This window comes from Oryctolagus cuniculus, chromosome 14 (genome assembly GCF_051225735.1).
Source record: "Oryctolagus cuniculus isolate XC-2025 breed Fujian yellow rabbit chromosome 14, ASM5122573v1, whole genome shotgun sequence".
Lineage (NCBI taxonomy): Eukaryota > Metazoa > Chordata > Mammalia > Lagomorpha > Leporidae > Oryctolagus > Oryctolagus cuniculus.
The window spans coordinates 90,300,300-90,326,946 of NC_142880.1; the positions used below are offsets into that span (position 1 = coordinate 90,300,300).

Genomic DNA, 26,647 nt, shown 5'->3' on the forward strand with positions numbered 1-26,647 from the left:
ATAGATGATAATTTAAACTTCTTTCCCCTTTAAATTACGGTGGGATAAAGAGTAACTGTCTCTGGGGCCTGTTTTTTAGGTTAAAAACGTGTCTGCAGGCACACAAGACATGCCTCCACCACCCTCCGACTTCGTGGAGAGAGTGGACAGTTCCGTGGCCTACTCGTCCAATGGCAAAGTGAATGGCAAGAGGCCGTATCCAGAGTCCTACAAGTCCACGCCGCCGTAAGTAGCCACTCCCACAGCATGGGAGGAGGATCCTAGAAACGAACGTGTTTAAGACCAACTATTGATCTGTGCCACGTTCTTTGAAAAGTACCAGCCAGTAGTGCATGCATAAGCTGGAGATCGACTTCTGTGCTACAGTGTTTGCACTTCGCTTAAAGAGACTGGGGCTGCCTGGAAGGCCAGCATGGGTCAGGTTTTTTTTTTTTTTTTTTTTTTTTTTTTTGACAGGCAGAGTGGACAGTGAGAGAGAGAGAGGCAGAGAGAAAGGTCTTCCTTTTGCCGTTGGTTCATCCTCCAATGGCCGCCACGGCTGGCGCGCTGCGGCTGGCGCACCGCGCTGATCCGATAGCAGGAGCCAGGAGCCAGGTGCTTTTCCTGGTCTCCCATGGGGTGCAGGGCCCAAGCACTCGGGCCATCCTCCACTGCACTCCCTGACCACAGCAGAGAGCTGGCCTGGAAGAGGGGCAACCGGGACAGAATCCGGCACCCCGACCAGGACTAGAACCCGGTGTGCCGGCGCCGCTAGGCGGAGGATTAGCCTAGTGAGCCGCGGCGCCGGCCCAAGGTCAGGTTTTATTTATTTGTAAGACAGAGTGACAGATACGGGGTGGTGGTGGTGGGGAGATTGATTGAGATCTTCCATTTGTTGATTCACTCCCCAAAATCCTGCAACAGCCAGGGCTAGGCCAGGCTGAAGCCAGGAGCCCGGAACTCCATCTGGGTCTCTCACACAGATGGCACAAACCCAAGTCCTGGAGCCATCGCCCACTGCCTCCCATGTGTAGGAAGCTCAGAGCAGCCGGGACCAGAACCGGCGCCCATGTGGGATGCCGGCATTTCAGGCCAGGGCTTTAACCCACTGCACCACAGTGGGTTACTTTAGAATTTTAAGAAAATCTGCTAATTAGAATTAATCCTGCATCAAGGGACAACAGAATTTAACTGGAAGTTGTTACCGTTCCACCCTTACTAGGTGAATTTGGAAGAGCCTATAGGTACTCTCCTAACTATGCTGTCCACATCCTGGGCAAATTAACCATATAAATCAAGGAAGTGGCCACAGCTTTCAAGGCAGGCTGACTCCTTATGGTGCCAAATGACACCATTACTTGGTAGTAATAGGCTGTTAAAATGAGCTGTTAGGATTTGTATGCAAGTTAGAGGGATTATAAACTAGGTCAGGTGAAAAGAGGAATTCACAGGTTCACTGATCCGAAGGCAGGAGCCAGGTGCTTCTCCTGGTCTCCCATGGGGTGCAGGGCCCAAGCATTTGGGCCATCCTCCACTGCACTCCTTGGCCACAGCAGAGAGCTGGCCTGGAAGAGGAGCAACAAGGACAGAATCTGGCACCCTGACCGGGACTAGAACCCGGGGTGCCGGCGCCGCAGGTGGAGGATTAGCCTATTGAGCCGCAGTGCCGGCCAAGTTACTCTATTTCTGATTCAGTTCCCTGCTAATGCAGCTGGGAAAGCAGCAGAGGGTAGCCCAAGTGCTTGGGCTTCTGTGCCAACATGGGAGACCCGGCTGAGGCTTTTGGCTCCTGGCTTCAGCCTGGCCCAGCCCTGGCTCTTGCGGCCACTTGGGGAGTGAATCAGCGAATGGAAGATCTCTCTGTCTCTCCCTCTCTCTCTGTAATTTTGACTTTCAAATAAAAAGGCAATAACAAATCAATAAATTTTTTTTAAAAAAGCTTCATATATCAAAATCTTTTTTTTTTTTTTTTTTTTTTTTTCTTTTTTCCCTTCATGGGTCATTGTCATCCCGGGGGCCAGGAGGATGGAGTTTTCCGAGAGGCAAAGCTTAGCCACATCTCCTAATAATGGTGGCAGCTCACGGCACCGGTGTTGATCGCCGGCCAGTGTTGTTGGTTTCTCTGCCTTCGCTGGGACTGTGTGTCATCAGAAAAGCAGGGTTCTCCTGAATGTGTTTTCATTTAGTAATGACCTTGAACACCTGCCAAAGTCAAATGCCCCTGGGGATACCAAGTCCACGTTCTCACAGAGGTTGCAAAACAGGGATGGACGAGAGTCCAGAGCAGCGATACCGAGAGTCAGGGAAAGATAGCAGGGCTGGGCGCGGCTGTGTGAGAAAGAAGCAGGTGACAAAGGATGAAGTCAGAAGCTGCCAAGGGGACCTCTTGACCTTGGAGTCCATGTGAGGTTGAGAATGACTGTCTGGGAGTGAAGAGGGGATGCCCCGGGTGGCGGGGTAGCTAGCACGGGATGTTTGTATTTTGATCTAATAGACTTGTCACTGAAAGTAAGTTTGTTTTCTTTAAATTTGTCTGAGGGGCAGGGAGAGAGACAGAGTGTGAGTGAACGGGAGCACTGGCACTCCCAGCTGCTGATTCACTCCCCGAACACCTGCAGCGGCCGGCCCTGGGCTGGGTTGAAGCTGGGAGCCAGGCTCCCAGTCCACGTCCCCGACGCGGCTGGCGGGAACTCAGTTACTCGAGCCATCACTGCTGTGTCCCAGGGCACACGTTACCAGACGCTGGGGTTGGGAGCCAGCACGGGGCCCTGAAGCCGGATGGTCCCATGGAGGATGCCTGCTGCCCCCAGCAGTCAGCTGGAACCTCGCTGAGGCTAATCATGTTCCCTCTTAGTTTATAAATCCTTCTCTTGCTAAGTGTGTTGGTCTCAGTTTGCATGTTAGATCAAGTATGTTTCTGCTCAGTGGTTTAAAGGGTGCAGGAAGAAGGGAGATGGAAAACTTCAAGGCAAAGATTTGTAATATAAACATCTAATATGATGGGATTCTAGCACGAGGCCTGCTATGACTTTTTTTCTAATTTTGGTTGTGCTTTGCCTTCCTCCCTCGCTGGCCTCCACTCCTCAAAGAGACCCACTGCCTTGTGCAGGTTTTATTTTTCCACCTCAAAGCAAGATGCCTGGTTCCGAGCCCTTTTGGCAGAATGAGAACTCGTTAATCATTGACTCATGGAGAAAGTCACGTGTCCCTTACAGTAGGAATAACATTAACTGCACACAAGGACGTGCTCTCTGATTAATAATACTTGAAAAAGATTTATTTATTTACTTGAAAGGCAAAGCTACAGGGAGAGAGAGAGAGAGAGACAAAGATATTCCATCTGCTGGTTCACTCCCCAACTGGCTGCAACAGGTAGGCCTGGTCAGGTCAAAGCCAGAAGCCTAGAACTCCATCTGGGTCACTCACGTGGCTGACAGGAGGCCAAATCACTTGGGCCATCTTCCGCTGCGTTCCCAGGGAGCTAGATTGGATAGTGGAGCAGCCGGGATTTGAACTGGTGCCCATGTTGGATGCTGGCATCTCAGGCAGCAGCTTAACCTGCTGTGCCAGGCTGCTGACCCCAGGTGTTTTCAGTTTTGTGAAACTGTATTTCTGTTACTCAGGAGAAGTTTGTACTTGGCCACAGTTCTTGATTTTTTATTCCTGTGTCAGGCTTTGCTTGTAGCAGAAGCATAATTTGCAACTTAAAAATCTGGTACACTAGAAAAATAGTAAGTGCAAGGGTAACCCTTCTGTTCATTTTGCATGGCTTCAGGATTAACATAGCTTTTTTTTTTTTTTTTTTTTTTGACAGGCAGAGTGGACAGTGAGAGAGAGAGGCAGAGAGAAAGGTCTTCCTTTTGCCGTTGGTTCACCCTCCAATGGCCGCCATGGCTGGCATGCTGCGGCCAGCACACCGCGCTGATCCGATGGCAGGAGCCGGGTGCTTCTCCTGGTCTCCCATGGGGTGCAGGGCCCAAGCACCTGGGCCATCCTCCACTGCACTCCCTGGCCACAGCAGAGAGCTGGCCTGGAAGAGGGGCAACCGGGACAGAACCCGGCGCCCCGACTGGGACTAGAACCCGGTGTGCCGGCGCCGCAAGGCAGAGGATTAGCCTAGTGAGCCGCGGCGCCGGCCAACATAGCAATTTTTAAAAGAAACATTCATAACTCGTTCGTTCATTACAATGTAAGAGCTTTTTGGCATTTTCATTTCAATACTTAGTTTTTCAGAATCTTATCTTCAAAGGTGAATTGATGTGGGTAGTGTACAGTTAATAGTATGAGGAGATAAGCTCCCACAGTCAGTGTTGGGTGGGACTGGAAGAACCTGTGGAGAAGAATCGCGATCCTTATCTTCCCGACAGCCTTTTGTGGAGGAGTCCCCGACCCGTCAGGTCAGCAGCTCCTGCAGATCAGCCTCAACTTCCTAAAATGGAATCTGGCATCCGTTCTTCTTGGAAGCTTTCATAGAAGCTCCTTTTAGATCGGAGCCCGATGGATCCATTCCTCAGGTGTCCTGGAGGATTCCGCACACAGGAAGCGAGGTGTCACCCCCTGGAGTGCACGCACCTGCCTGGAGCTGTCTCCTGGTGCCATCTGCAGCTGCAGGGCACTGGCAGGGGACATGGGGTGCCCCGAGCTCACTGAGCCAAGTCTCCCCTGCTTTTCTTAGGGTACCCGAGGTGGTTCATGAGCTTCCGCTGACGTCATCCATGGACGACTTCAGGCAGCCTCGTTTGAGCAGCAGCAGTAACTTTGAGACACCTTCCAAAAGGCCTCCCGCCAAGGGAAGAGCAGGCAGGCCCAGGAGATCAGAGCAAGACCACTATGAGACGGACTACACGACCGGCGGCGAGTCGTGCGACGAGCTGGAGGAGGACTGGATCAGGTACGGGGCGGCCACCCCCGATGTGGCGTCCCCTGAAGCTGGGGGCCACGGCCCATTCCCTTCTTTTTTTTCTTTGCCCGCTGGAACTGGAGACTTTATTTCCCCCCAGATGTTTTATTGTTTTTCCCCTAGTGTGCTTTTGTAATAGATTGAAGTGGTGGGGATGTGTTTGGCTGTGCCCATGTCTTCAGTCTCAGCTGCTCCCCAAAAACAGCTCATGGCCATCCCCGGCACTTCTGTCTTCACCACCGCTCACCCCAAGAAGCTCCTAAAACAGAGGAGCTTCGTTTTGCTGGGTATAAAATTCCCAGCTTCCCTCTGGCCATGACTTTTAAGTTAAGCTTTGGTGACAAGACCAGAGTTTCTTTTAAGATTTCATCTAAGGAACCCTAAGAAACATTTCTTTAAACAACTGAAGTAGCGGTTCCTTCACTTCCTCTCTGTCAGGGGTGTGCCACCATCAGTGCGCTCCGAGGCCGGCGACACAGCACTGGAGGGAGATCAGAGGCTGTTTCTCAAGGCCGTGGGGAGGGTCGGGGGTGGGGGCTGTGGGGAGAGTTGGGGCTGGGGGCTGTGGGGAGGGTCGGGGGTGGGGGGCGTGGGGGACTTGAGATGCTGTGGGGGCTGATGCTTCTGGGCCCACATCTCTCCTTGCCCCCTGCCATCTTGGGCAACTCAGCCATCGGGTCTAAAATATTTGCCCAGCTTGTATCGAGCAAATGTAACCGAAAAGTCTCCGGAATGTTGAGTTCTTGTTTCTCTCTGAATCAGATCATTTGCGTTCTCTCCCCTGTAAAGGGAGATACTGGACTGTTAGACCCAGCGTTAGAAAGGCACCGCTTCTGTGTGTGACTCACACAGTCACACACACACAGCAGGTGCGGTAGCAGGAGCAGCGTCCTCTGCACCGGAGGGGCCGCTCGGACGCGGTTTTCTCGTTCATGGAAAACTTAGGCAGCAGCCGTGAGTGGATTTCTCAGTATTTCCACACCAAGTAAACTTTGAAATTCCTTCGTCTCCTGAACCGCTGCAAGTCCTCTCAGAGGCTGATAGAATGAGAGAGTTTGTTTTCTTTCATGCGCCTGTGAATTACCAGATGCTTTTTACAGCAAGCACACGTTTTTATGAATGTACATTTTTAACATCTACTTTTTAAAAAAAAATTTTTTTTGACAGGCAGTTAGACCGTGAGAGAGTTATAGACCATGACAGAGAGACAGAGAGAAAGAAAGGTCTTCCTTCCATTGGTTCACTCCCTAATGGCCGCCACGGCCAGCGCTGTGCCGATGCAAAGCCAGGAGCCAGGTGCTTCTCCTGGTCTCCCATGGGGTGCAGGGCCCAAGCACTTGGGCCATCCTCCACTGCACTCCCTGGCCACAGCAGAGAGCTGGCCTGGAAGAGGAGCAACCGGGACAGAATATGGCGCCCCGACCGGGACTAGAACCCGGTGTGCCGGCGCCGCTAGGCGGAGGATTAGCCAAGTGAGCCATGGTGCCGGCCAAAATCTACTTTTATAATGAAAGGACCAAACAAACTTTTTCCAATTAGGAAAAACAACACCTAAAATTAAACAGCCTGAAAACGGCCTGTGATGGCGGGAAGCAGCCCTCGCGGGCGGCTGTGCTGCCAGGTGACGGTCCACACAGGCTTTGGGTTCCACAGTTCCAGCTCAGGGACTTGAAACCCAAGTATCCCATTAGCGTGTGCTATTGTGGACGGAGAATAAGAGTGCCTGTGTCTTTAGCCTTGACTCTTATAAATGATCTTCACCTTGAATCCTTTTTTTAAATTTTTTTTTTTTTTTTTTTTTTTTTTTGACAGGCAGAGTGGACAGTGAGAGAGAGAGACAGAGAAAGGTCTTCCTTTGCCGTTGGTTCACCCTCCAATGGCCGCCGCGGCCGGCGCGCTGCGGCCGGCGCACCGCGCTGATCCGATGGCAGGAGCCAGGAGCCAGGTGCTTTTCCTGGTCTCCCATGGGGTGCAGGGCCCAAACACCTGGGCCATCCTCCACTGCACTCCCTGGCCACAGCAGAGAGCTGGCCTGGAAGAGGGGCAACCGGGACAGAATCCGGCACCCCGACCGGGACTAGAACCCGGTGTGCCGGCGCCGCTAGGCGGAGGATTAGCCTATTGAGCCGCGGCGCCGGCTTTAAATTTTTTTTAATTTTTATTTATTTTTAATTTTTTGACAGGCAGAGTGGACAGTGAGAGAGAGGGACAGAGAGAAAGGTCTTCCTTTGCCGTTGGTTCACCCTCCAATGGCCGCCGCGGCCAGCGCGCTGCGGCTGGCGCACCATGCTGATCCGAAGGCAGGAGCCAGGTGCTTCTCCTGGTCTCCCATGGGGTGCAGGGCCCAAGGACTTGGGCCATCCTCCACTGCCTTCGCGGGCCACAGCAGAGAGCTGGCCTGGAAGAGGGGCAACCGGGACAGAATCTGGTGCCCTGACCGGGACTAGAACCTGGTGTGCCGGCACCGCAAGGCAGAGGATTAACCTAGTGAGCCGTGGCGCCGGCCTACCTTGAATCCTAAAAATTATGTAGGGGTGAGCAGTAATACATAAAATGAGACTGTGAGTATAAATTAGTTGTATCCCACCTCCACCTCTCTGTTAGAACTGAAAGGAAAAGAAAAGAATGTCATTTCCCTCTGCCGCCAGCTTTCTTACCTTAGAGCAAGCAGTGCGGGGTCTTCGTCTGCCAGGGAGCTTCGTCTGTCTTTGCGTGTGGTCATTTCCCCTCTCGTCTCTTAGGGAGTATCCGCCCATCACATCAGATCAGCAAAGACAACTCTACAAGCGGAATTTTGACACTGGCCTGCAGGAATACAAGAGCTTGCAAGCAGAGCTCGACGAGGTCAATAAAGAGCTTTCCCGTCTCGATAAGGAACTGGATGACTACAGAGAAGAAAGTGAAGAGTACATGGTAAATTCAGGCTCCGCACTTGCCTGGTAGACGCGGTAGACTTTGTACTATTGCTCACACGTATTTGCTTGAAATATGGATTGAAATTGAGGCTTCGATGATAGTCTTTTTTTTTTTTTAAGATTTATTTATTTATTTGAAAGTCAGAGTTACGCAGAGAGAGAGAGAAGAAGGGAGGGAGGGAGGAGAGAGAGGGAGAGGTGTCTTCCATCCTCTGGTTCACTCCCCAGCTGGCTGCCATGGCCAGAGCTGTGCTGATCCAAAGCCAGGAGCCAGGAGCTTCTTCCAGGTCTCCCACACAGGTGCAGGGACCCAAGGACCTGGGCCATGCTCTACTGCTTTCCCAGGACATAGCAGAGAGGTCGATCAGAAGAGGAGTAGCTGGGACTTGAACCAGCACCCATATGGGATCCCAATCCTGGCGACATAAGCCACGGGTTTACCAGCTACACCACAATGCCGACCCTGTTTTTCTTTTTCAGAAAAAAATATTTTGTGGCACTGCTTTTTTCCTGATCTTTCCCTCAGCAGTGGTTTATGGTAATCATTTCTTATCAAAATAAAGATTGACTTTCAAATCGTTTTACATGTAGGAGCAGGTGTTTGGCCTGGAGAGGCTGCTAGGGACATGCACGTCCCTGTTCTTGGTTCCAGCCTCTAACACAGGCCCTGGGAGGTAGTGGTGATGGCTCAAGAGTTGGGTCCCAGCCACCCGTATGGGAGACCAGGATTGAGTTCCCAGACTGCCCTGACAGTTGTGGGCATTTGAAAAAGAAACCAGTGAATGGAGATCTCTCTCTTTCTGCCTGCCAAATAAATAAATAAGAATTAAAAAAAATTTATATGTAAAAATAGCTATACTATTTTGATATTTTATGGTGTGCCATAGTTTACTTAAGTGTCATCCTCTATGAACAGATTTTTTTAAAGATTTATTTATTTGAAAGGCAGAGTTATGGAGACAGAGGGAGAGAGAAATCGAGATATCTTCCATCCACTGGTTCCCTCCCCATATGGCTACAATGGTCCAAGCTGGGCCTTCAAAACCCAGGAGCCAGGAACTTTAACTGGGTCTGTCATGTGGGTGCAAGGTCCCAGGGACTTGAGCCATCCTCCGCTGCTTTCCCAGGCACATTAGCAGGGAGCTGGATTGGAAGTGGAGCAGCCGGGACTTGAACTTGGATTCTTTTTTTAAAAAATATTTATTTATTTATTTGAAAGGCAGAGTTACAGAAAGGCTGAGGCGGAAGCAGAGAGAAGTCTTCCATCCACTGATTCACTCCCCAAATGGCTGCAACGGCAAGAGCTGAGCTGATCTGAAGCCAAGAGCCAGGAGCTTCTTCCAGGTCTCCCACGTGGGTGCAGGGGCCCAGGCACACTTGGGCCATCTTCCACTGCTTTCCCAGGCCATTAGCAGAGAGCTGGATCAGAAGTGGAGCAGTCAGGACTCTACCTGGCGCCCCTATGGGATGCTAGCACTGCAGGCAGCAGCTTTACCCACTACGCTATAGCACCAGCCCCTCGAACTTGGATTCTAAGAGAGAATCTGACATGTGAGCAACTTAGCATGATCAATGCTACAGTCACATTACATGTGGAAACCCCTGTAACTAACTACCCAGAGAAGCAATAAAGTCTGCCGAAGGGGCCGGTGCTATGGCACAGTGGGTTAAAGCCCTGGCCTGAAGCACCGGCATCCCATATGGGCGTCAGTTCTAGTCCTGGCTGCTCCTCTTCTGATCCAGCTCTCTGCTACGGCCTGGGAAAACACTAGATGGCCCAAGTCCTTGGGCCCCTCCCACCGTGGGAGACCGGGAAGACGCTCCTGGCTTCTGGCTTCGGATCGGCACAGCTCCGGCTGTTGTGGCCATCCAGGAAGTGAACCAACGGATGGAAGACCTCTCTCTTTGTGTCTGTACCTCTCTCTGTAACTCTGTATTTCAAATAAATAAAATAAAATCTAAAAAAAAAATTGGGAATTAAAAAAAAAATAAATAAAGTCTGCCGAAGGCCTGCAGAGTTGAGGGGAGGGTTCAGTCAGACGTGGCTGTCAGGAGTTCTCTGGGGGCAGGTGTTTGGCACGGCAGTTACGGTGCTGCTTGGGAAGCCCACGTCCATATCAGAGTGCCTGGGCTTGAGTCCTGGCTCTGTTTTCCCTTCCAGTTTCCTGCCAGTGCCCACTCTGGGAGGCAGCAGGTGCTGGCCCAAGTAGGTGGGTCTCTATCCCTCCATGAGAGCTCTGGATTGAATTCCTGGGCCCTGGCTTAGGCCTGATGCAGCCCCAGCCATCGCAGGCCTTTTGGGGAGTGAACTAGCAGACAGAAAGAGTTGTCTCTGTCTGATGTTTCTTGTCTTTGAAATAAATAAATAAAAATTAAAATAAAAAGAATTACTCAAGCTGAAAGCTGGGAGAAGATGCAGAATTTCGGCTAAAAAGAAAACTGGGTAGAAATCGTGCCCCCTTGCTTCGCCTGGTTTTCTAAGGGAACGACTAGTGGTGGGCACTGAGCCCAGGCAGGGAGGAAGCTGGGTGAGCACAGAAGTTAGTGGGGTGCCCAGGCCAGTTTCCTCATGAGCTGAAACTGAAGCAGAGCTGTGCCTGACAGAAGACCACTGTGGTAGGGGTTGGCACTGTGGCAGAGCAGGTAAAGCTGCGTTCTGCAGTGCTGTCATCCCATGTGGGTGCCAGTTTGAGTCCCGGCTGCTCCACTTCTGATCCAGCTCTCTGCTATAGGCTAGGAAAGCAGAAGATGGCCCAAGTGCCTGGTTCCCTGCAGTTGCTTGGGAGACCTGAAAGAAGCTCCTGGGTCCTGGCTCCAGATTGGCACAGCTCTGGCCATTGCGACCATCTGGGGAGTGATCCAGCAGATGGAAGTCTGTCTGTCTGTCTGTCTCTCTCTCTGCCTCTCTGTAACTCTGCCTTTCAAATAAAATAAGTAAATTTTTTTTAAAAAAAAGGACTTCATGATTTTTTATAAAGATTTATTTATTTATATGAAAGGTTACAGAGAAGCAAAGTCAGAAAGAAAAAAGTCTGCCAGCGCCGCGGCTCACTAGGCTAATCCTATGCCTTGCGGCGCCGGCACACCGGGTTCTAGTCCCGGTTGGGGCGCCGGATTCTGTCCAGGTTGTCCCTCTTCCGGGCCAGCTCTCTGCTGTGGCCAGGGAGTGCAGTGGAGGATGGCCCAAGTGCTTGGGCCCTGCACCCCATGGGAGACCAGGAGAAGCACCTGGCTCCTGCCATCGGATCAGCACAGTGTGTCGGCCGCAGCGGCCATTGGAGGGTGAAGCAACGGCAAAGGAAGACCTTTCTCTCTGTCTCTCTCTCTCACTGTCCACTCTGCCTGTCAAAAAAATAAAAATAAATTTAAAAAAAAAGAAAGAAAAAAGTCTTCCGTGCGTTGGTTCACTCCCCAAATGGCCGCCAGAGCGGGAGCTGGGCCGTTCTGAAGCCAGGAGCCAGGAGCTTCTTCCGGTCTCCCACACGGGTGCAGGGCCCGAGCACTTGGGCCGTCTTCCACTGCCTTCCCAGGCCACAGCAGAGGGCTGGCCTGGCAGTGGAGCAGCCGGGACTCGACCCTGCCCCCACGTGGGATGCTGGGGCTGCCGGCAGGGCTTTACCTGCTGTGTCACAGCACTGGCTTCGTGATTTTCATTCTCTTTGTTTTTGCCACAAACTCCATTTTTAGCTCTAAAAGATAACTCCCGGAATGTGATTCTTGAAGGAGAAAATGCCTTACTGAATGTGTTCGTTTGTGTTTCTCGTTAATAGGCGGCTGCTGATGAGTACAACCGACTGAAGCAGGTGAAAGGGGTAAGTGCCCTGGGGGTGGAGATTCTGAGGGGCACCTGGCGGGGCTGTTCCCAGTGGCCTTTGACAGGACTGGGAAGGACTTATCCTGCATGCCCCAGTGGCAGACAAAGGCCCTGTACACTGAGACAAAGTTGCAAACTCGACCTCAGTTCTCTGCAGCTTTTGCAGCCAATACTGATTTCTTTGACACTTCTTCAGAAAGTCTAAGTGTCCACATAGAGAAGTGTGCAAACCCAGGTAAAATGCCCAGCTTGATAAGTGTGCGTGAAGGGACCGTGCACGGTGTTCCCAGCATCCACATGAGGAATTGCGTCTCCCAGGGCCTCTGGCAGCTTCCCACCTGCGGCTCCCTCCCCGCCCTCACACACTCCCCAGAGGGTAGCCGCCACCCTGAATTCTGACGTCACAGGCTAGTCTTGCCTGTCTTGAACTTGGTTTTAGTGGAGTCATGCAGTGTGTATTTTGTTTGTGGTTTCTTTCGCTGAGTTTTGTGTTTGTAAGATCCGTGCATGTTTTGGCATGCAGTTGTGGTTCATTTACTGCTGTATAAGACACAACGCATTCATCCATTCTATGAGCAACTAAAATTAGGTTGTTGCCAAAATTTGCCTTTTTTTTTTTTAAAGATTTATTTATTTATTTGAAAGAGCTACAGAGAGAGGGCTAGACAGAGATCCTCTGTCTGTTGGTTTACTTCCCAAATGGCCACTGTGGCTGGAGCTGGGCTGGTCCAGAGACAGGAACCAGGAGCTTCTTCCAGGTCTCCCACATGGGTGCAGGGGCCCAAGGACTTGGCCATCTTGTACTGCTTTCCCAGGCACATTTAGCAGGGAGCTGGATTGGAAATGGAGCAGTCAGGACTTGAACTGGTACCCATATAGGATGCTGGCATTAAAGGTGGCAGCTTGACCTGCCAAGCCGCAGCTCTGGCCCCCAAATTTTGGCTTTTACAGTTAAAGCAGCTTCAGACAGTACATTTAAATTTGTAAATGTACACACAATTGTTAGGTATGCAAGGGTACTTTCAAAAGGTTTGTAGAAGATGGAGTTAAAAGGTTAGCTGTGCTTTGATGCCAAAATTTTTGAAATCAGGGCATCTAATTGACCAACAGAAAGTTCACAGAAAATGTGTATTATGAAAAAACTGTACATGGATTTCAAAATTTTGCGGCACCAAATCAAACTTATCTGTTATCCCATTTTTCCACCAACTTCTTGAAGTCTCAGTGTGTATGTGAGAGTAGAATTGCAGAGCCATCGTGTGTGTGTGTGTGTGTGTGTGTGTGTAGCTTTAATGGATTCTGGCAAACTGCGCTCCAGGGGGTGGTGCCAGCTGACAGCCCCAGCGAGCAGTGCCTGCTATCACTGCTCCGTGTCTTTGCTGACACCTGGCACTGTCAGTCATTATTGGCTTTGCACATTTTTTTGCTTTCACAGATTTTACTTTGACATTTTTGTGATTGCAGAGCACTGTGCTTAAGTGAAAGTTGTAAACGAGCGCATCGTACAAGTGCCTGTCTCATCCCCCAGTCTCGTGACTTTCCTTCCCCCAGTGTATGGATACCACCAAACCCTTGTTTTACTGATTTTTTTTTTAATTTAATATGCTGTGTTAGGGAAAAACCTGCTGAATTTTCTGGTCGTTTTACACATTTTGAAAAATGAGTGTATGTGCTTTGTAAAGCTCGGGCTAAAAGATGACGTTGACACCCAGAGCCCACTGGCCGCGTGGCTGTAGATGCTGCCGGGCGTCTCGTAGCTGACATCTCCAGTGCCAGCCGTTCTCGATGCCGCCTTTCCGGCTCACCTCTGCCGTCCTGGCAGACCCGTGTCTATCCCACTGGACTTCCATGACTCATTTTCTCTCCTTTTCAGTCTGCAGATTACAAAAATAAGAGGAATTATTGCAAGCAGCTGAAGAGCAAATTGTCGCACATCAAGAAGATGGTCGGAGACTATGACGGGCGGAGGTCCTAGGACAGCACGCGGTGCCGTCCGTGCCCCAGGAACTGAGCAGGGGGCTGACGTCTCCGCGTGTGTTCAGAAGGTGGATGACTTCGGACTCTGAGCTGGGAAGCCAACCTCTGTGACCATTAGAAAGCTTCGGTAGCTTTAACATCAGCAGCTCGATATCATCCGTGTTGGAGCGTTTTACAAATAGCGTTTGATAATCAACTGGGCTGAGCACTCCAGTTAAGGATTTCCGGGTTTAAACACTGGGTCTTGGATTTAGAACAAAATGCTTTCTGAGGTTTTCACACCTTGATGGCAGGCCTGGGGGTCACCTGTGCTGTGACCTTTCACGCCCAGTGCTGTGTGAATCCCTACGTGCTCTTTGTTCCACGGTCTCACTTCCCCTAGCTGTCATCTACAGTCGTCTCTTCAGTTAAGGAGCCTGGGTCCCTGCGAGGAAGTCTGAAATGCAACTGCTTCCCAGCACCCAGGTGTGGTTCAGTCTGTTTTATGACTCCATCACTAATGAGGTCCCTGGCCTTCCGTGTTTCAGCTACTATGTGTATTGTGTTCTGCCAGCCTCCTTGTTGAATTTCTGGTTATGTCATGGTTGAAAGAGGTTTTTCTTTGTGTTATCCTGATAATAAAGATCATGTAAAAGTAACAAGTGTGTGAAATTTAGAGATTGTAAATATATACTGACTTTTTTTTAAAATCAAAGTTTAAACTTAGTGGTTAGAATTTTGTGCATTTTTAAATGCTTTTGTCTTACTGTTTACATGCATTTTTTTGATAACCAGCTATACTTTTTTCATTATATTTCAGAGTATCTGATTACTTTTATAATTCAGTTGTGACTTGAATTGTATCTTATAGGACTGTTCAAGTTCTGTACCTATTTTATAAGATATTAAGCCCAGTGTCTTCCTTCTGTAGGGTATGCCTTTGACATCATTAGTGCTATTATGAAGCTAAGGAAAACTAAACTCAGGAGTTGTATCTGTTGTGAACTATTCTGGGTGCTGTGCCTCTTAATTCCTTGGCAGTACAGAGGCTGGCACATCAGGGAACAGCGTGCTGTACCACCAAACACCAAAGTATTTCAAATGGTGCCCTTAATTCTCGTCACTTGAAAAAAATCAGAATTCTATCCATAAAGTAGAATAAGCTGTTAGTATTGTGCTAACCAAATACTCTGCCAACCAAACGATGGTGTTCCTCATCCCAGTGCAGGCCGTTTTATGAAAATCTTTGTAATCTTTGTAATCTTTGATCGTTAGTATGCAGTTCAGACCTTTAAGTATATAATTTTCGATGGACAGTTCTGAATTCCTTTCCAGAGATAAACTTCAATGTTTCCATTCTTTTTTTTTTTTTTTTTTTTTTTTTGACAGGCAGAGTGGACAGTGAGAGAGAGAGAGACAGAGAGAAAGGGCTTCCTTTTTGCCGTTGGTTCACCTTCCAATGGCCGCCGCGGCCGGCGCACCATGCTGATCCGATGGCAGGAGCCAGGTGCTCCTCCTGGTCTTCCATGGGGTGCAGGGCCCAAGCACTTGGGCCATCCTCCACTGCACTCCCGGGCCACAGCAGAGAGCTGGCCTGGAAGAGGGGCAACCGGGACAGAATCCGGCGCCCCGACCGGGACTAGAACCCGGTGTGCCAGCGCCGCAAGGCAGAGGATTAGCCTAGTGAGCCGCGGCGCCGCAATGTTTCCATTCTTAACACGGATTCACTTCTTCAGATTGAAACTCTTGATTTTCTGTGTGCTGCGCATACTTAGTGCAGGTGGTATCTCTAGGCTTTTTGGGTTCACATCAGACGGAAAGGACTCTTGAGCACGTACCTGGTTTTTGTGCATGTGAAGTTTTTATCTCTTTGTCCTTGGAAAGGCAGGTACTTAGTTTATGAAGGCAAGCTTGCTAATGTTCTCGCAAAACAGAACATGTTCCCTGGAATGCAGAAAATGAAGTGACATGGGTTGTGAAATTTTGTAAAGTTGTAGAATTGTTCCATAAATTGGACTTTGAAATTAAAAAAAAAGAAATCTTCAAATCTGGTATTTAATGTTAAAGACCGCAAGAGGAAAGCAAATCGGAGAGTTTCCTAGTTGGTGTTGACATCACCCAGCTCATGTAGCTTTGAGAAGCCTCGGGGGCGGTTTCCTAGTCTGAGGTTTAGCAGATTTCAGAGGCGTGTTTCATTCCTTACCTCTGTGCTTCTCCTTTCTGCATTCTGCTTCCCACTAGGAACCCTTGTTCAAAGGAGTTTGTTGTAAATGTGTGTGGTCCATGTTATAGGGACCCCTATGTATGCCCCACTTACGCAAGGTGGAATCAATATTTTAATTATTATTTTTGAGAGATTTAAAGGAATACAGAGGGTCCGGCGCTGTGGAATAGTAGCTTAACCCACTGCTAGGATTACCCACATCCCAAATCCGAGTGCCTGGGATTGAGTCCTGCCTCCCCTTCCCATGCAGCTGCTTACTAACATGCACCTTGGGAAGTCATCACAAGTATGCGGGTCCCTGCTGTCCGCCTTGGAGACCCGACTGGAGCTCCTGGCTCCCGGCTTTGGCCTGGCCCACTCCCAGCTGTTGCAGGCACTTGGGGCGTGAACCAGCAGATACACCATCTCTCTCTCCCACTCTGCCTTTCAAATAAAAACTTTTTGAAAACTTTTCAAAACAAAAACATTTTAAAATACATAAAAAACTGGGGCTGGCGTTGTGGCATAGTGAGTTAAGCCATCTGTGATGCCAGCATCCCTTAGGGGCACTGGTTCAAGTCCTGGCTGCTCTACTTCTGACCCAGCTCCCTGCTAATTCGCCTGAGAAAAGCAGCGGAAGGTGGCCCACGTACTTGGGTTCCTGCCACCACGGGGGCGACCCTGATAAAGCTCTTGGCTCAGCCTGGGCCATTGCAGCCATTTGGGGAGTGAACCAGCAGATAGAAGATTTCTCTCTTTCTCTCCTTCTCTCTCTCTGATTTTAAAATAAATAAATCTTTAAAAATACAAAAACATTATGAATCTACATGTCCCTGTCACCCAGGAATAGCAGGTATTAATGTTTTGTCCTATGTGCTTTGTAATTTTTTTGAAATAGTCAAGTCTTTTAGTATTTATAGTGAATAATGGTTAATATTATGCATCTACATACATCCATAAAAGCTCATTTAATCCTCACAATAATTTGTTGCCACATAACCATTTCTTTCTTTACTGATGAAGAAATACAATTTGATAGATGAACTGGCCCGTTGTCACAGTCTAGCGAGTGGCACAGGGAAAGAATGGAATCTTGGTCTGTTGGACTGTGGGTTCTGTACCTCCATCCTAGGTTGACTTTGTGAATTAATGGGTTGGATAATGTGGGATTCCTCTGTCTGATGTTAATAAAGTGTCCTGTTTTAATTCTGAGTGCATGTGAAGTACTTTAGTGAACTAGGTGCTTCCTGTGAATTTCAAGAGCATCTGTAAAGACCTGAATGGGTAGGGGTCAGTGCTTTCATCACGGCTCCGGGGCCCTTGGCTGCAGCTGGGTGAAGGGACCTCCCCACACAGCCAGGGTCCTGCTTCCGCATCAGCGTGCAGCGTCTTCCTTCTGTACTTCTTCAAGGGTTCAGCTGGGGGAGCTGGAAGTCATCCCAGTCCCCTGGAAGCTTGTGATTCTGCTACCCGACCCCGCACCACCTCCTGTGAAAGGACAAACTCGCGACCGGCTCCATCATTCCCTGGGTGTTGGGCTTTGTTGACGTTTCTTCTGATGGGAAGAAACGAGTACAAACGCCGAAATAATTTGGAGACATTTTCAGAGAGATTGTGTTCATAAATGGTAGTAAATTACAATACTAATGCCACTTTGGATATAGATCCTGGATACAGTTAACCAAGGGGTGGGTGTGTGTGCACGCGTGCGCATAGCAAAATATGGAAGAATGTCCTCCCAAAATTTGCCGCTGTTGCCATGGAGCTATTTGTTGTCTCTGTGTTGGCCCACTTGTGCTTTGCCTCTCAGCGGTGGTTTGATGTGGTGGCATGGACCAGTGACTTGGCCTGCCTGTTTGGCAGTTTTCCACATCTGTAAGACATTGTAATAATCTCCCAGGCAAAAGGAGTTCATGTGTGGCTTAGCAAAGTCCTTATCTGAAAATGTATCCAATGGCTAGTTATTCCAATCTGCTGCAGCCAGTAGGTGAAACATTTTAATAGTTTTTAAGAAGCAAATTATGTTTAAAAGTGTAGGAGCTGGGACCAGCATAGCAGGTAAAGCCGCTGCCTTCGGCACCGGCATCCCATATGGACGCTGGTTCAAGACCCGGCTGCTCCACTTCTGATCCAGCTCTCTGCTCTGGCCTGGGAAAGCAGTAGAAGATGGCCCAAGTCCTTGGGCTCCTGCACCCACATGGGAGACCCTGAAGAAGCTCCTGGCTCCTGGCTTCGGATCAGCGTAGCTCCGGCTGTTGCGGCCATCTGGGGAGTGAACCAGCAGATGGAAGACCTTTCTCTGCCTCTCCTCTCTGTGTAACCGTGACTTTCAAGTAAAATAAAAAAATCTTTAAAAAAAAGTGTAGGAGTCAGCTAGTCCTTGGGCTGTGCTGTCAGGTTAGGGTGTAAATTCTTTTTTTTTTTTTTTAAGATTTATTTTATTTATTTGAAAGATTAACATAGCGAGGTAGAGCCAGAAAGAGAGAGAGGCCTTCCATCCGCTGGTTCACTCCCCAAATGACCGCAACGGCCGGAGCTGAGCTGATTGGAAGCCAGGAGCTTCCTCCAGGTCTCCCACATGGGTGCAGGGGCCCAAGGATTTGGGCCAACTTCTGCTTTCCCAGGCCAGAGCAGAGAGCTGGATCAGAAGTGGAGCAGCTGGGACTCGAACCAGCACCCATATGGGATGCTGGCGCTGCAGGCTGCAGCTTTAACCCGCTGCACCACAGCGCAGGCCCCAGCGTGTAAATTCTTAGGAATTCTAGGCACAGTGCTTTAGGCTTGGCATTGTGACAGTTCACAGGTGGCAACCAACATGTTTGGAAGGATAGAACAAATTGGGTTTGCAAGATAGCAAGATGGTGAGGAGTTGATAGTGTTACAGGCATTTCTGAAGGTTAGGAATGGGTCTTTCTGAAAACAGGTTAGTTTTCCTCTAAGGGTGCTGGGCGAGGCCACCTTGCCAGTCTTTCAGGGCCAATGATTTTTGTATTTTAGTTGATTGCAGTGGCTAAGCTGTACATGAATTTCCTGATTGGATTGTGTCCAGCCAGCCATGAGCAAAATCAGCCTGTGCCTCTCTGTAGAGATGTGTCAGCTTTACAAGTTGAAAAAAGCTTGGCAGCACTGGATCATTGCTTTATCTACCACTTTGTATGTGATTAGAACATGTCAGTTGTAGTTATGCTAGGGGATTATGATGGATTTATACATGCTTTGCTTTGGTACCTTTTCTAGTTAAGTCTCAAGATCATGTCTACAGCCTGTTCAGAGCAAACACTACAGGTGGGAAAAGTCAGAATGTTTCGGCCTCTTCCCTTCACAGTTAAGCTTTAATGTGTTGGAGGGAGCAGGTGTTGAGCCTAGCAGTTAGGACCTGGGAGGCAGCAGGAATGGCTCCAATAATTATGCACCTGCTACCCAGGTGGGAGACCTGGATTGCAGCTCCAGCTCCTGCTTGCAGCTTCAGTGTAGCCCCAGATGTTGTGAGCATTTGATGAGTGAACCAGTGGATGGCAGTGTGTGTTCTCTCTCTCTTTGCTCTGTCGTTTGCTCTCTCCCTCTCTCTGTCTGCCTCCAAGATAGAAAAAAAATTTTGAGGGGGCTTATAGCTATTGAAGAGTCCTCTGTCCTATTCCTGGTTTTCCTTAAAAAGTCTTCCCAGACTGATGAGCAGTGTCACATGGGAGTTGGAGTTGAAGCTGTTTGTCCTATAGGAATGCATCCCATCTTGGAATAAGATGGCCAATTAAAATGGAAGGAAAAGAAAGCATAGAAGAAATATAGAAGGATGAAGTATAGAAGGAAGAGAAAAAAGGGAAGAGGTGTGGTGTGTGGTGTCCTGAGGTGAGCACAGGTACGAGGCAGGCAAGGACGCAGGCCTCTAGCCGGCGCCGTGGCTCAATAGGCTAATCCTCCACCTTGCGGCGCCGGCACACCGGGTTCTAGTCCCGGTCAGGGCGCCGGATTCTGTCCCAGTTGCCCCTCTTCCAGGCCAGCTCTCTGCAATGGCCAGGGAGTGCAGTGGAGGATGGCCCAGGTGCTTGGGCCCTGCACCCCATGGGAGACCAGGAAAAGCACCTGGATCCTGGCTCCTGCCATCGGATCAGCGCGGTGCGCCGGCTGCAGCGGCGGCCATTGGAGGGTGAACCAACGGCAAAAAGGAAGACCTTTCTCTCTGTCTCTCTCTCACACTGTCCACTCTGCCTGTCAAAAAAAAAAAAAAAAAAGCTTGGGGGGGGGGGGCAAGGACGCAGGCCTCCTGGCCCTAGGAAATCATTAGTGGTGCTAATTACCTCTCCTCCCCTCTTTAAAAATTTTGTTTCATGCTAAGAAAGCACATAAGCTAAAGAAAACCGAGCCTTGTGGGAGAAATGACCCTGGGATGACATCGCTACTATGCCCTGGGGAGGTGGACCCCCGCCTTACTGATCTGCTCAGAGACTTGGGTTCTCACTTGCTGGAGACCCCCTGCCAGCCAGGCTGTCAGAGCCAGTTTTTTTTTTTTTTTTTTTTTTTTTCCTGACAGGCAGAGTAGACAGTGAGAGAGAGAGAGACAGAGAGAAAGGTCTTCCTTTGCCGTTGGTTCACCCTCCAATGGCCGCCGCAGCCGGCGTATCACGCTGATCCGAAGGCAGGAGCCTGGTGCTTCTCCTGGTCTCCCATGGGGTGCAGGGCCCAAGCACTTGGGCCATCCTCCACTGCACTCCCGGGCCACAGCAGAGAGCTGGCCTGGAAGAGGAGCAACCGGGACAGAATCCAGCGCCCCGACCGGGACTATAACCCAGGGTGCCGGTGCCGCAGGCAGAGGATTAGCCTAGTGAGCCGTGGCGCTGGCCTGTTTTTCTGTTTTTTGACAGGCAGAGTTAGACAGTGAGAGAGAGAGAGAAAGGTCTTCCTTCCGTTGGTTCACCCCCCAAATGGCTGCTACAGCCAGCGCGCTGCGCTGATCCGAAGCCAGGAGCCAGGTGCTTCTCCTGGTCTCCCATGGGGTGCAGGACCCAAGCACTTGGGCCATCCTCCACTGCACTCCCAGGCCACAGCAGAGAGCTGGCCTGGAAGAGGGGCAACCGGGACAGAATCCAGCACCCCGACCAGGACTAGAACCCGGGGTGCCAGCGCCGCAGGCCAGGCGGAGGATTAGCCTATTGAGCCACGGCGCCGGCCAGAGCCTGGTTTTTAAGTCCAGGCCTATCCCTGACGCTGCTGTGCAGGATACTTCTGTTTACATTTTTTGAGGGTGGCAGAACACAGACAGGATTTGAGCACCACGAAACAATGCAGGCATGGAGGAAACGGACACGCTGAGGGGGAGGGAAGAGGCCTCAGCTCCCCTAACTGCTTTGGGCTGTTCCCTTCTGGTCCTCTTGGGGGCGCCTTGCCTCCTTTCTCACCTGTGAGAATTGCTCGGAACTCAATGGCTGGCCTCTCATACTGGAGTCGTCGCTGACTCCTAACATCCGTGGGGCCTGTCCCCAAGAGCACAGTGCAGCCTCCTCTTGCCAGCTGCAGATCCCACGGGCATCCCAGCTTTCCCACAGAGCTGCGGCAGCTCCCACCCCTCCCACTGCTGTACTCAGACACAGCAGAGTGCGGAATCCCAGGGCCTCAGCACTCGCTCGGTTAAAAACCCCTCCTGGTATCGGCATTTGGCCCCCTAAAATGTATACGAAATGTGGCGTCTTAAAGTTCCCCAGAAGTCCCATCTGGGGTGTCACATGTTATTGGAATGTATGATTGTGTCACACAATATCACAATATGCTTATTAATAAATCCCCAATATTAAAAAGCCCGAGTGGGTTCTTGCGTAATATTTAGAGAATTCTAAGTACTGGCATAAATGAATGAGGCAGCATGGTACACTTTAAGCTTTTATTCAGTAGGAAATATGCATAGGAGAGTGAGGGCTTTATCTAAGAGAGGGGTAAATCTGGGTTCCTACCAGGAACCAGCCACGTGGAGGCGCATCTAGGCCAGGAAGCACAGGGCGGGTTGGCCGGAAGGCCATGCGCCCTGAAGGTGCAGGGCTACAGCCAGCCCCCTGCTGGCAAGAGACCAGGGAGAGGAAAAGGAGGAAGGGGCCGGGCACACCCTGTCCCAGGCTTTTAATCCACTTTCAAAGGAGAGTAACTAATTAACCTGATTGGCTCAGGTGTGGCCAGGTAGGGGCATGAGGTCACACAGGGGCGTGGCAAAGGCGTGGTCTTCCAGCTCACAAACCTGATCTAACCTGTATGCCTGTCTACTTCACTCCCTCATTTGGTTCCTGGCTGAACTGACTTCTCAGAAAGGGCTTTTTTGCCCACCGTGTTTTTAAACTGCACCCATTCTTTTTTCCATGCTTAATTTTTCTCAGTAGCACCCTCATTATTTGACACAGCCTGCGTTTTTCATAGGGCCTCCCTAGTAGAAGGAAAGCTTCGGAGAACAAGGATTCCCATGTTAGCGCTTCATCGCTGTTTCCTCAGGGCTTGGAACGGTATCTGGCCCACAGCAGCTGCCCAATTATTGCTGAGAAGACGCCTGCACAACCAGCTTTTACTATGCCCTTACGATCCACATTAGCTTGTTAAGCAACTATTAGTAATAATAAGCAATGCTAGATGTTGTTGACTTTATAATATGTATTATGTTAGACGTGGAGCTAAGTAATCCAGGAACCATATTAAGTTGATTATTGAATGACCTGAACCACTGCCCGTTCCTGGCACTCGCTATCGTATACTCCCCTTCCCTCCATCTGGCCAGATGTGACCCTACCCTGACCCAGGTCCAGGAATGTAAAGTAATTACCTATGCCTATAAGGTTCAAAGCTTTAGATAACAACCAGCCACTACCCCAGAGTTGGCAGCGATGTCGGGATTTATCGGAAGTGTCAACTTGATCTATAGCATTCCCTTAAAGCCTGCTTGGACATGATAATAAAAGCTTTGTAAGAATTAGGCTCAGGGCTTCTCAGGTGCATTCTCTCCTGGAGGCACTGAGAGGCCCGGGTTCGAACTCGCAATAAAAACGACCCTGCTATTTGGCTTCAACTTCGGTCTCTGGTGGTGTGATTTTTGGGGACCACGGACTGCGGGCACAACATTGCGTGTTGAATGAACAGCAGGTGCAGAAGTGGAGTCCTGGATACTACTGTACTGTGGTAGGAAGCCCTGCAGCCCAGTCTTAGAATTCATAAAATCATTAGCCGGCGCCGTGGCTCAATAGGCTAATCCTCCACCTTGCGGCGCCGGCACACCGGGTTCTAGTCCCGGTCGGGGCGCCGGATTCTGTCCCGGTTGCCCCTCTTCCAGGCCAGCTCTCTGCTATGGCCAGGGAGTGCAGTGGAGGATGGCCCAGGTGCTTGGGCCCTGCACCCCATGGGAGACCAGGAAAAGCACCTGGATCCTGGCTCCTGCCAGGATCAGCGCGGTGCGCCGGCTGCAGCGGCGGCCATTGGAGGGTGAACCAGCGGCAAAAGGAAGACCTTTCTCTCTCTGTCTCTCTCTCTCACTGTCCACTCTGCCTATAAAAAAAAAAAAAAAAAAAAAAAAAAAAGAATTCATAAAATCAGGGGCCGGCATCCTAGCTCCCTGCTAATGCCCTGGGAAGGCAGCAGCAGATGGCCCTGCACCTACGTGGGGGACCCAGAGGAGGCTCCTGGCTCCTGGCTTCGAACCAGCCCAGCCTTGGCCCTTGCAGCCATTTGAGGAGTTGAACCAGCAGACAGATCTCTGTCTAACAGCTTTTCAATAAAATAAATCTTTGGGGCTGGCGCTGTGGTACAGTGGTTAACACCCTCGGCTGAAGCGCCGGCATCCCATATGGGCGCCGGTTCGAGTCCCGGCTGCTCCTCTTCCGATCCAGCTCTCTGCTATGGCCTAGGAAAGCAGTGGAAGATGGCCCAAGTCCTTGGGGTCCTGCACCCGCGTGGGAGACCTGGAAGAAGCTCCTGGCTTCGGATGGGCGCAGCTCCGGCTGTTGCAGCCAACTGGGGAGTGAACCATCGGACGGAAGACCTCTCTCTGCCTCTCCTCTGTCTCTGAAACTCTGGCTTTCAAATAAATAAATAAATCTTTAAAAAATAAAATAAATCTTTAAATAAAAAAGAAATTTTAAAAATTCATAAAATGAAGTTCTTCATATTCCAGGCTGACGGCGCCTGAGCCTCTGGCAACCACCTGCCCGCTTCTCTGCGGTGCCCGGTCTCGAACGTCCGCCCTGGAGGCAGCGCCGGAACTTTTCTGCGTGGCGCGCAGTGCGCGGCGGAAGGTGTACGGCGGTGCTCCTCGCCGCCGGGCGGGCGCTTCCGGCAGAGGGCCGTGTCGGCGGACCCGGGAGGCGGTAGGTAGAGGTTTGCCGCCCGCGGAGGCGGCCGGAGGCTGCACTGCTCCGGCCGGCGTCTCGGGGAAGGAGGATGGGAGGGGGAGGAGACTATTCTGAGCAGCCGGGAAGGCGCGGCCGCGGCCTGAGGAAGGGTTCCCTCCCTGGGGCGGCCGCGGGGGTTGAGAGCCGTGGCGCTGGCCTGGAGCTTGTCCTCCCCTCCAGCGAGGTGCCGGGGTCTGCGCCTTGAGGGCCGCGCCTAACACCCGGCGCCGGCGCCTGGTAGCACCCGCGTCGCGCGTGGCGTGGCGGTTGCACTCGCTGGGAGCACTCGCAGCGCGGTTCAGGGTGCGCGTGGGCTCCGGGCAGCGGATGCGCGATGTTTCCAGACGGACTCGGGGGACTCAGAGAGAGAGAGAGAGAGAGAGAGCGCGGTTCCGAGTCCTCCTCTCGTGTGCGGCGCGGGCGGTTCCGAGTCCTCTCGTGTGCGGCGCGGGCGGTTCCGAGTCCTCTCGTGTGCTGCGTGGGCGGTTCCGAGTCCTCCTCTCGTGTGCGGCGCGGGCGGTTCCGAGCCCTCTCGTGTGCGGCGTGGGCGGTTCCGAGTCCTCTCGTGTGCCGCGTGGGCGGTTCCGAGCCCTCCTCTCGTGTGCGGCGCGGGCGGTTCCGAGTCCTCCTCTCGTGTGCGGCGCGGGCGGTTCCGAGTCCTCCTCTCGTGTGCCGCGTGGATGCAGGCCTCCGTGTGAACGTCCGCCGCGCGGGGCTCGGTGGCGCCTGCCCGGGGTCCCCCACGCGGGCGGCGCTGGTCACGCCGTGAGCGCAAAGCCGCTTCCTCCTCCTCGTGTTTGCTCCCATCCAGGCATGTTCAGGGTGAAATGGCCCTGCACTCAACTTTGTTTTTTAACTTCAGAGACTAAACAGTATATATCATTTACATATCATATATTATATATATAAAGTATATATGTGATACATACTTAAAACATAGTTAACATACCAATGTGCTATTTTAATAGTAGCCACTTTAGGAATTTGAGATTAAGACCATGCCAGCTTTTCGTTGTTTATATTCGCATAACTGCAGAAGGCATAGAGGAGGATCAGACACTCAGTGTCACCACCTGTGCTGAAGCAGCACAGTCCCTCCTAGGTATGTTCAGGAAAGTGATTGGATCGCCGGATTTCCTGAGAGAAGCCAGTCAATGACAAAGCCCAGAGAGTGTTTTGTAAATTCACCAGCGGTAATACCGAACGTAAGCTAATAACCTGACTATGGCAGATTTCACAGGAAGCAGTAATGTCTCCAGTTTGTCGGTAGACTTTAATTCCCAAAGTCAGTTCTTGGAATTTTAAACGTAATTTCCACAGAAATGATGTAAACAGAGTAAGGCCACCACAGAAGTTCATCTTTGCCGGTGACAGCAGATACACTTTTATCCTGATGTCTTGGCACTTGAGAGCCCTTTGGCCCCTTGCTTATGGAAGAAGGGAGCCCAGGGCTGCGTGGAAAGGGTGCAGATGTGAGTTATGGGGATATGCATGGCTGGGCTGTGGTTAATACGCCACCACGAGTTCTATCTCTAGTTATAAAGGGGTAAGTATGACATGAACATAAAGGAAAGAATGAGGAAGCAGAAAGCCAGGCGTCCTCAGTCCTGTCATCCACAGGAAGCCCTTCGTCCTGTTCATCGAATGGCTGAATAAATGTTTCCTTTGTCTTTTAGCAGTAGTTGAAGCTTTAGGATTGTACAGCGTCCTATAGCAGGAAGCCCTTCGTCCTGTTCATCGAATGGCTGAATAAATATTTCCTTTGTCTTTGTCTTTTACTAGTAGTTGAAGCTATACAGCGTCCTTTTGTGAGTTAGAAGCCATAGCATTTATTCATTTCTAAGTGATCCATTTCACTTTTAAGCATTTCATTGTGAGAGAATTGAGACACGTTTCTGTGAGCAATTTGTGGGAGCAAGCTCAGGGCATCCCTGTTTATCCATCACTCTGCTTACTGATCATCAGTTGTGGCTAATCTTGCTTCGGTCACACCACACCCACGGCCCGTGATTCCATGATTTTACTCTGTGACATATCTATAGCGCATTTTTATTTTTTTTATAAATGGTAGAAGATGTTTTGTGGTGCTGAGATTTTGCATGAATATCCATATTCTTTCTTGGAAGTGGGAAAAATACCTCTGAGAATTTTGTATTTTTATCTGACAGGAATTACTGAAAAAGCTACAGGAAATAAGAACTTGCATTCTGATTTTTTAAACATGTATTTCTCTTTAATTTTCAGTTTAAATTGGATCCATTTTGTAACATCTTTAGAAAGTTCACATTCTAATGTTTTTACAGAATATAAACTATATAATACATTTAAAAATATTCATAATACATTTTTTAAAAAACTAATGTTTTTACAGAATATAAAATATATTACATCTTTAAAAAAAAATGGATGAAGAGCCTGAAAGAACCAAGCGGTGGGAAGGAGGCTATGAGAGAACATGGTAAGCAGGGTGTTGTTTCTCTTTTCCATTTAGACATCTTTTTTTACGCATTATTGAAGTATGTTATGTTT

At 50.2% G+C, this 26,647-nt stretch overlaps 2 protein-coding genes across 14 annotated transcripts in view; both read left to right on the forward strand.

Annotated features, from left to right (window-relative positions):
* The window catches only part of OCLN (occludin), a 62,622-nt gene extending 45,649 nt beyond the window's left edge, over positions 1 to 16,973 (forward strand). For all 8 annotated transcript variants that reach the window (XM_089313279.1, XM_070056831.2, XM_008262318.5 and 5 more), the window contains 5 exons: positions 80 to 225; positions 4,655 to 4,870; positions 7,621 to 7,792; positions 11,565 to 11,606; positions 13,482 to 16,973. In XM_089313279.1, the coding sequence (XP_089169405.1) occupies positions 80 to 225; positions 4,655 to 4,870; positions 7,621 to 7,792; positions 11,565 to 11,606; positions 13,482 to 13,583 (678 nt within the window). In that variant the 3' untranslated portion in view covers positions 13,584 to 16,973. The remainder of the gene's footprint in view (positions 1 to 79; positions 226 to 4,654; positions 4,871 to 7,620; positions 7,793 to 11,564; positions 11,607 to 13,481) is intronic.
* A 6,987-nt stretch (positions 16,974 to 23,960) lies between these two features.
* The window catches only part of GTF2H2C (GTF2H2 family member C), a 42,028-nt gene continuing 39,341 nt past the window's right edge, over positions 23,961 to 26,647 (forward strand). For 5 of the 6 annotated variants that reach the window (XR_016220857.1, XR_016220858.1, XM_070056835.2 and 2 more), the window contains exons 1-2: positions 23,961 to 24,094; positions 26,490 to 26,576. Coding sequence is in view for 4 of the 6 variants with exons in the window: in XM_070056835.2 (XP_069912936.1) it covers positions 26,521 to 26,576 (56 nt within the window). In the remaining 2 variants the exon portion in view is untranslated. Of the gene's footprint in view, positions 24,095 to 24,819; positions 24,930 to 26,489; positions 26,577 to 26,647 lie in introns of those variants that run through there. The other variant, XM_089313283.1, reaches the window with a different exon arrangement.